Raw genomic sequence first — 9,112 nt, 5'->3', positions numbered from 1 at the left:
CAGCCTTTTGTCATTAAAGACACCACTGACCAAGGCACTCCAAGCATTTGGTCATTGCTGCGTGAACCGGTTTTTGTTTCTAAGTCACATGCACTGGCAGACAGTTTTGTGATCTGACCCAGAGAGACCCCATCCCGGCGGGAGTTCACCCTGGACCAGGTCTGGGGGCCGCCACCCAGCCCCTGTGCCAGGCCCTGCTGGCATGGCCCTGGCAGGTGCTGCTCTGGGTCCCCTCCCCACCAGCCCTGGCCGCTCTGGAGGCTCTGCCTGTCTCTCCCTGGCAGCACTCCATCCTGCCGGTGGGGCAGGCGGGGAGGAAGGCGAGGCCTGGCGCCCCCCACCCCCGCCCCCCAGCCCAGCCCCTGCTCCCGAGGCTGGAAACAAGTCTGGCCCCATCTCCCCACTGGGAACAGGGCCAACCCAGCTGCTTCCCACAGCCCCTCCCTGACTCACCCCAGCCCAAGTTCCTCTCCGCCCAGCCCCAGGATTCTGTTCTTGGTTCGGGGGACTCCCCCCCCCCCCCCTCCTACCCTGCTGCTCCTCTCCATTTCTCTGAGGTTTGGTGCTCCTTGTCTTTCTCAGAGCAGAGCAGCCTTGGGCTGCAGACCGCTCCCTGCCTAGGCTCCCTGCTCCGGGGCCTGGCAGAGGGAAGCGTCTTACCCTGAGGCCTCTGAGCAGGTGAGGGCGCCCCAAGGACAGATCCCCAGAGACCGAGGGGCACCTCCCTCAGGCGGCTGCCTTGCTCCCTGAGGTCCCTGAGGTGAGGGGAACCCGGAGGTCGGAGGGAGCTGGGTGTGTGTCCACCCCCCCATCCCCGGGCTCCTCGGAGTTGCTCAATCAGCGGTGGATAAACGGAGTAAACAGTGGACTCCGGGCCCACGGGAGGGGCTGTCCATGCAGGACCATCGGCAGCACGTGTGTGGGAACGTGCTCGGGAAGAGCAAACATCGCCAGCGTGGCCTTGTTTGCAGGGCCGTGTGGAGAGCGAGGAGCCCGAAGCCCATTGGCCTTACCTGCTTGAGAGACCAGTGTTTACAAATCGGTGGTCAGGGCTGAGTCCAAACAGGATTCCTCCCCCAGAACGCAGCTGGGACATCTTGAGAAGTGTGTGGGTTTGTCCCGGGTCAGTGCCTCCATGCTAACATGAGAGGAACAGTGCAGTTCTTAATACCTCTACTGACCCCCCATTCAACCAAGGAAGCTCCCAAGGAACACCCTTCAGGAAGTGGAGGGGAGAGAGGGTGGCTGGCTTCTCCCGGGGAGATTGTAGCCAGATGCTTGCAGTGCCTGTGTGTGTGTGTGTGTCTGTGTGTGTGTGTGTGTGTGTGTGTGTGTGTGTGCACACGCACCCTTGTGGAAGGAAGGGGATGAGATCCCAGGCTGGAGCCGCTGGGTGGGAGCCAACCAGGTCAGGTTTTCTGGAAAGCCCTGCCTTTACCCCTTCGCTGCTGCTCCGGCTCTGTCTCCTGCCCGAGGCAGTGTCCTGCCCCAACTCCGCTTTCTCACGGGGCCTCGCCCTCCTCCCGGCGCCCTTTCCCAGGATCTGGATTGAGGTGGGGCAGATGGGATGCGTTCATCCCAGGCCCGATGCCTCTGAGAAACATCCCAGGAATTCTGTTCTTTCCCTCTGGACGGCCGCATGGAGCTATACCTCCGTCCTCCCAGCGCCGAGGGCACCACTGCCCTCCAGAGGCCGGGCGGCGGGTCGTGTGCGCCCTCTCAGGCACACAGTCCTCCCGCTGGCGGTCCCTGGGTGCTTCGAGGCCCTGACTGGCTCAGGGCAGCAGAGGCAGGACGGGATCTGGAAGCACAGCGGCCAGCTGCGGGCAGACTCCCCTCCCCCAGCCCCGCCCGGGAGGACTGTCCGGGGAACCTGTTGGAGGGAGAGGATGGAGTGATAAATGGGAGGATCCTTAAGCGTGAAGTGTTTCTTTTTCCTTTTGGATTGCTAGTGGGCTGTATCATAGGTTCTGTGACTTGAAAAAGTGTTTTTATTGATCATAGAGGGATAGAGACACAGAGACATCCATGAGCGGGAAACAGCCATCAGCTGCCTCCTGCATGCCCCCTACAGGGGATCAAGCCCACAGCCAGGGCACATGCCCTGACGGGGGAATCTAACCAGTGACCTCTTGGTTCATGGGTCAGCACTCAGTCACTGCGCCACCCGAGCCAGGTGGTCCTATGACTGTCATAGTGGAAATAGTGATATTCAGATGGAAAGAGTCATTCATTCTAAATTGACACACATTGGCATGCAATGTCAGCTCCCCCCCGGGCAGGACAGTCTGTGTTGGAGCCCCCAGCTTGGGAGAGCCGGTGGTGAATCTCTTCCCAGCGCTCTGGCTCATGACATCACCGTTGTAGCTCGGAAACAGCCCTGGGGGACACACATCTTGGCAACGGATCAGTGCCACAAAGCAGTAGCGGAGAACTGGTTTCTAAACGCATGCCACCACTGGGCGGGCCTTTCCCCAGGGAGCTTCTGGCACACAGAAGGCGCTCAGATATATGCAAGGAATGAATAAACCAGTGAGCAGACACCGCCAAAATAAAAGGAAAAAAAGAGAGAGAGAGAGAAAGAAGAGAAGAGAAATAGATTTTCAAAATTCAATTCAACCAATACCGTGTGCAGTGAGCTGCGGGGAGAGTGTGGACACGTGTTTCGGGGCAGCCGGCGTCTGGGAGCCGCCATTCTCCTCCCTCGGGCCCTGGCTGCTGCTGGGCTTGGAGTCCCCAAGGACCGAGGACCGTTCCTGGGGGTGGCAGGGCTCAGTGTCACCTGAAGTGGTGGTTGCAGTAGGCTGGTGTCCAGAAGGCCAGTCCTAGCCAGATCTGCTCCTGGGCCAGGAACTATGACCTTGGCAGGGGTTCCAGCCCACTTCTGGGTCTGACTCTCCTTCTTCCTGTCAATTCTATGAGCTCCCAGGGTCCTTGCTCTGAGAAGCTTTTCTGTTTCCGTTAATGTCGTTCTTTCTGTGTGTGGTTTGCAATCAAGAACCCTGCGTCAGCCCTAGCCGGTTTGGCTCAGTGGATAGAGCGTCGGCCTGCAGACTAAAGTGTCCCAGGTTCGATTCAGGTCAAGGGCATGAACCTTGGTTGCGGGCACATCCCCAGTAGGGGTGTGTGTAGGAGGCAGCTGATTGATGTTTCTCTCTCATCGATGTTTTTAACTCTCTCTCCCTCTCCCTTCTTGTCTGTAAAAAAATCAATTAAGAAAAAGAAAAAAAAAAAGAACCCTGCGTCAGATCAGGTTGGCTGTGCAGAGATCTATGGGGGGAAGTGCGAGGGAACATAAAGGGAGGAGCAGGGAGAGCTTTCAGGACACAGGACACAGGTGTGGCTGCTGGAGGCTGTCAATCAGCCATGCTTCCCACAACTTGCTCTCTAGAGCAGTGTTTCCAAACTTTTGACATGTGTGTACCCCTTCTATAATTTTCGTAACACTGAGTATCCCGCGTACTCATGAGAACGTAGAATTAGGCGCAGCTAAGCACGGTGCAGTGCATATCCCCACCAAACTCCTGTGCAATGCGTACCCCCACCAAACTCTTCCCGTACCCCTGGGGGTGCGCGTACCACACTTTGGGAAACACTGTTCTAGAGAGATACCCTCAGGAACACCATAAACCTCTGGCCCAGGATGCAGTGATGGAAGAGACAGATCCCTGTCCTTGCAAAGGTCACAACTCAGAGGGAGAAAGAGCGACAAGTGTATCACTGTTGCAGCTCTCAAGGGCACAAAGGGAAGGCGTCTTGGAGGAGGTGCCTACTGGGAGCCCCGAGGCTCTTGGGTCTTTGCCCCTTTCCCCTTCTCTGCAGCTTTCATCCGAACCCAACCTCACAGAGATCCGGCCACTTCCCGGCTGTGGCCTGGACCTGCCATCCGCAGCGCTGGTCAGGGGGCAGGGAATCCAGGATACAGGCGAGGGAGCATGGGATAGTGCATGAGCGGTCGGCAAACTCATCAGTCAACAGAGCCAAATATCAACAGTACAGCGATTGAAATTTCTTTTGAGAGCCACGTTTTGTTAAACTTCTAACACCACTTCTTCAAAATAGACTCCCCCAGGCTGTGGTATTTTGTGGAAGAGCCACAGTCAAGGGGCCAAGGAGCCGCGGTTTGCCGACCACTGGTCCGATAGAGGAACTAACGTTTACTGACACTTAGTAGGAACTTCACAGAGCCAATGACGCTGTCACCCTCTGTGTGAAGCTCCAGGCAGCCAGCTGAGGCTTACAGAGGGGTCACACACAATGAGAAGCAGAGCAGGTTCCAGGCCTGCCTGCCTCCCAGGCCGTCCTTCTGCCTTCCTCCTCCCGCTCCTCCTCCCGCTCCTCCTCCGGGCTCCCCCCACCTCCCAACGGGAAGGGAGGCAGGTGCAGCTAGTGAGTGGCCCATGGTCAGTGCAGAGGGGAAGTTACACCTGGAGGGATGGTCTTACACTTTTTCTTGGGGTGTTTTTTCTACGCCACCTTTTCTTTGTGTGTGTGTGTGTGTGTGTGTGCACACCAATTATGTACACCATTTTTTAGTGCATAACAACTATGTGCTAGGTTTGTGCTCACATCCTCCTGAGGTAGCAGGATCTGAGTTATTTTTTGTTTGTTTTTTAAAAAAATATATTTTATTCATTTTTTACAGAGAGGAAGAGAGAAGGATAGAGAGTTAGAAACATTGATGAGAGAGAATCATCTATCAGCTGCCTCTTGCACACCCCCTACTGCAACCAAGGTACATGCCCTTGACCGGAATCGAACCTGGAACCCGTCAGTCCTCAGGCCGACGCTCTACCCACTGAGCCAAACCGGCTTCAGCAGGATCTGAGGTTTGAAGACAAGCCCTTGCTCAAGCCAGTCTCCCAGCTGGTGGGTGCAGGGCTGCCCCCAACACTGTGTGCGGGTTCTGCTCCCCAAATTCCGGGTCTTCTTTATGGCTGGGCGGGCCTGAGTGTCTCAGAAGGAGGGATCACAGAGGAAAAACGAGAACATATGGGAAGACGCCTGGCTGCCCACCCCCACGGCTTCCTCCCACTTGACAGGGACCTTTGGCCCAGCTCGGAGAAACCCAGGCTGACGGGGGCAGGGAGCGGAGCGTGGTGCACGGAAGAAGCTCTTTTCCTTTCCTAGAGAGACTCTGGGTAATTCCACTCCCCTTTCTCCTGTCTCTGCTGAGAACCCACACCGGCCCTGGGCCGGGCTGCGCAGTGTGCCCCTCCTCTCTCTGGTAGGTAAGAGATGGGTCCCTCTCAGAATGCTGTTTAAGGAAAGCATTTCGTCTGAGCATTCCTCAGGCCTAGGGACGTGGCCTGCCGGAGCTGGGGGCCTGAGGGGGTGAGCTCCCCACGGGGGACTTTTCTCTGCCCGGAAGGAGGCCGGGAGGGAAAGGGCTGACGGCTGGGGTAGGCAGCGGGCGAAGGCAGGAGAGGAGGTTAAGGGGCCCTCCCGCTGCCCACGTGCCCCTGGGCCAGCGCTGTTTGGGGGAGGGGGGAAGGGGGGTGATTTCCAGCTCCAACGGCAGGCGGAAAGCCTTGGCTGAGGAGGAGGAGAACTAGGAAAGGAAATTAAATGAATCCCAACCAGTGCCCTGGGCCCCGGTGATAGGGCTGCAAGCTTCACCCTGAGGGGCCTCCCGCTGAGTCAGGGAGACCCAGGTTCCCGGGGGAGAGGCGCCCAGTCCGCACAGCAGACAGGGACTGGGGACAGGGCCCGCCTGCGGTGGTGAGGGGAGGGTCGCAGAGAAGTTGGCCTTTGGCCCGGGTCTTGAGGGCTGAGTAGGAAGGAGTTTGCATGGCAGCGGGTTCCCAGGGTGCATTCTGGGCCGGGAAAAGCCAGCTGGCGGGGGAACAGCGGCATGTCCGTGGGGACCTCGGCCGCGGCCCGAGCACAGAATCCGGGAGAGAGGACGAGCAGGGGCTGCACGCGGAGCAGGGCTGCCGCTCGGTGCGGGTGGAGGGCGGCGCAGGGAGCTGGAAGGCGCGGGCTCAGAGCGGATGGCGTGGCTCAGACCCCAGGGCATGGCTGCGGCGGCCTCCCCGCGGGGGCGTGCTCTCACCCCGGGTGGGGACCGGTGTCAGCACGGGGGGAGGGGGAGCGGGGGAGTGAGGTGGGGATTGGGGTGGGGAATGGGGCGGGGAGGAAACCAGCCCGCCCGGGGAGAGCAAGCCGGACCTCCGCGTGCGAGTGCGTTCTGCGCGGCCAGGCCGCGCTGGGGCTGGGCGGTCCGATGGGGCGGCCCGCGCCCTGCGCCCCGGGACCGGGACCGGGACCGGGAGGAGGCCGGAGGGGGCGTGGGGCTGGCCCCGGGGCACCGCCGGCACTGCCCGCCGGCCCGCGGGGTGCGGGGAAGTGGAGCCCGAGGTGCCCGCCCGGCTCTGCCCACCGAGGTGGGGCTGCCGCCTCCGACGTGCGCGCCTTTGGGGGCTGCACCCTGCGGGCCCGGGGGTGGGGCTCCCCGCGGGGCACCTCCTGGGGCGGCGGCGGAGGGTGACGGTGCGGGGTGCGGCACCGAGGCGCCCCTAGTAACAGTGACGAGGAATTCTTCCCTCCGGTCCTTTCCTCAGTCTCTCCCTCCGCTGGCTCTCCCCGCCCTGAGGCCGGAGCCAGGCTCCCACCGCCTCCTCCCCTCCCGGGGCTGCGGTTCCGGGGGGGGGGGGGGGCGGGGGGGCGGGGAGAGAGGAACGGGGTGTGCGGGGCAGGGAGGTCGCCCGCACGAGCCCGGGAGCCTGGCCTGACTGTGAGAAGGACCAGGAATCGCAGTTGGTGCTAAATTAACGGGACACGCAGGTCGTTACGTGGACCAGGTTCACTTCCGCTGACATCGGCTTATGTTTGCTGCTGTAGCCTTGCAAACCGGAGTCACTTTGTACTTAAGACCGAAAGAACATGGTTCAATTACACACCTTAAACTTTAAGCATACTAGTCAGCACTTGTTTGATGCTTTGCACTGAACGGGAGGACACATTGCTTATTTCACTCTCCTGCACAGTGACATGTACACACATAAATGCACAGTGCACACACCGCACTGCCCGTGCACACATGACATGCACACGCACACGCCCCCCCCCCACATCCACACATCCCCCTGCACCTGTACACATCACATGTACACACACACCAGACAAACCCACAAGGCACTCTGCACACACACACACACACACACACACACACCCCACTGCACCTGCACACATCACATGCACACACACCAGACAAACCCACAAGGCACTCTGCACACACACACACCCCACTGCCCCTGCACACATCACATGCACACATACACCAGACAAACCCACAAGGCACTCTGCACACGCCCACACACACACACACACACCCCACTGCACCTGCACACATCACGTGCACACACACACCAGACAAACACACAAGACACTCTGCACACACACACACACCCCACTGCACCTGCACACATCACGTGCACACACCAGACAAACACACAAGACACTCTGCACACGCCCACACACACACACAGACACACACACTGCACCTGCACACATCACGTGCACACACACACCAGACAAACCCACAAGGCACTCTGCACACACACACACACCATATTGCACACGTGCACACAATGACCGCTTAAGGGACCGGCAAGGGAGCTTGCTCAGTACAGAGAAGAGTACTGGCCTGGGTTTGGAGTAAGATACAATTAACATTTTAAAAGCATTTAAGTTTAGGTTTAAAATGCCCAAAGAGCCTTTGTAAGAACCTCTCTCAGTGAGTTTGTAAACAACGCGGGGAATGGCTTTTTAAAAGGGCAGCCCCGGCCGAGTGAAAAGAGGGAATCTGGTTGCTCTGCACCGGAGCTTCCAACAAGGAAGTATTCTTATCGCCCTCTTTCCCTCCGACGCCCCGGAGGCGTTCCTCTCGCACGCTGGGAAGCGGGTGTACACGAAGGCGAGCAGACGTCCCGCTTTTGGCGGGACAGCCCCGATTTTTAACAATCTGTCCCCGATTTTTTAAAAACGCCGCGGGCCGCGGGACACATTGTTAAAAGTCGGGGCTGTCCCGCCGTCTGCCCGCCTTAGTGTAGACCGGCCGTGCCCTGCACGCCCCGCAGGTCCTCCCGCCGCGGCTCCGGCCACCTGTGCGGAGGGGCAGGAGTTCGAGCCCCGCCCGCCCGCACCCGCCGCCGAGGCCGCGCCTGCTCCGCCCGCCCGCGCCCGCCGCTCCGGCCGAGATGCCGCTGCTCCCGCTCCTGGCCCTGCTGCTGGCCCCGGCGCCCGCGGCCCCGGTGAGTGCGCCCGCCGGCCCGGCGGCCCTGCTGGGGTCCCCACCGGGTCCCCTCCCGTCCCCGCTCCCCTCCCCTCGCGGGGCGACAACCCCAGGAGCGGGCCTGGGGGAAGACGGGGTGGGAGGAGGCGCGTCCTCAGCCCGAGCTCCTTGGAAAAGAGGGAGGCCCGGGCTGACCCGGCGCCCAGAGCTGCTCCCCGGGCCCGGGCTGCCGTTGGCAGTTGCAGGAATGGCAGCGCCTCGGCCTCCCCCTCCGAGGAGCTGAGTGCAGACGGGGTGGGCTCCCCGGTGGAAGGAGGGGGCCTCGCCGGCACCGCGAAGGTGCAGAGCCAGGTGGGCCCTCCACCGGGTGCCAGGGACCGTACCCCGCTGCCCCTCAGCCGTGCGGGCCCAGGGGCTTGGGGTGCCAGCCACCCCGCCCCGAAGGGGTTGAGCTCGGGAGCAGGGCTGCGCTAGAGCTTCCTGCGATGCTGGAAATGTTTCCACCTGGGCTTTCCAATCGGAGAGCCGCCGTGTCCACCTGGCAGTTGAGCTCAGGAACAGTGGCTGGTGCAACTGAGGACCCGAGTTTTTTTTTTGTTTGTTTTTTTTAAATATATTTTATTGATTTTTCACAGAGAAAGGGAGAGAGATAGAAAGCTAGAAACGTCGATGAGAGAGAAACATCGACCAGCTGCCTCTTGCACACCCCCTACCGGGGATGTGCCCACAACCAATGTACATGCCCTTGACCGGAATCGAACCCGAGACTTTTCAGTCCGCGCACCGACGCTCTACCACTGAGCCAAACCTGTTTCGGCAGGACCCGAGTTTTTAAATTTGATTTTTAATGAATTTGAATAGCCACAGGGTGCTCGT

General features: G+C 60.1%; 1 protein-coding gene across 2 annotated transcripts in view; it reads left to right on the top strand.

Moving 5' to 3' along the window:
* The first annotated feature begins 1,346 nt into the window (after positions 1–1,346).
* Positions 1,347–9,112, top strand: part of PAPLN (papilin, proteoglycan like sulfated glycoprotein) — a 41,938-nt gene continuing 34,172 nt past the window's right edge. The window contains exons 1-2 of one of the 2 annotated variants that reach the window (XM_084892578.1): positions 1,347–1,408; positions 8,082–8,255. In XM_084892578.1, coding sequence (XP_084748704.1) covers positions 8,202–8,255 — 54 coding nt within the window. In that variant the 5' untranslated portion in view covers positions 1,347–1,408; positions 8,082–8,201. Of the gene's footprint in view, positions 1,409–7,862; positions 8,256–9,112 lie in introns of those variants that run through there. The other variant, XM_084892577.1, reaches the window with a different exon arrangement.

The sequence above is a fragment of the Pipistrellus hanaki genome (assembly GCF_964339955.1).
Source record: "Pipistrellus hanaki genome assembly, chromosome: 1".
Taxonomy (NCBI): Eukaryota; Metazoa; Chordata; class Mammalia; order Chiroptera; family Vespertilionidae; genus Pipistrellus; species Pipistrellus hanaki.
The sequence above is the reverse complement of the archived record's forward strand: the minus strand, read 5'-3'. Positions and strand labels throughout refer to the sequence as shown.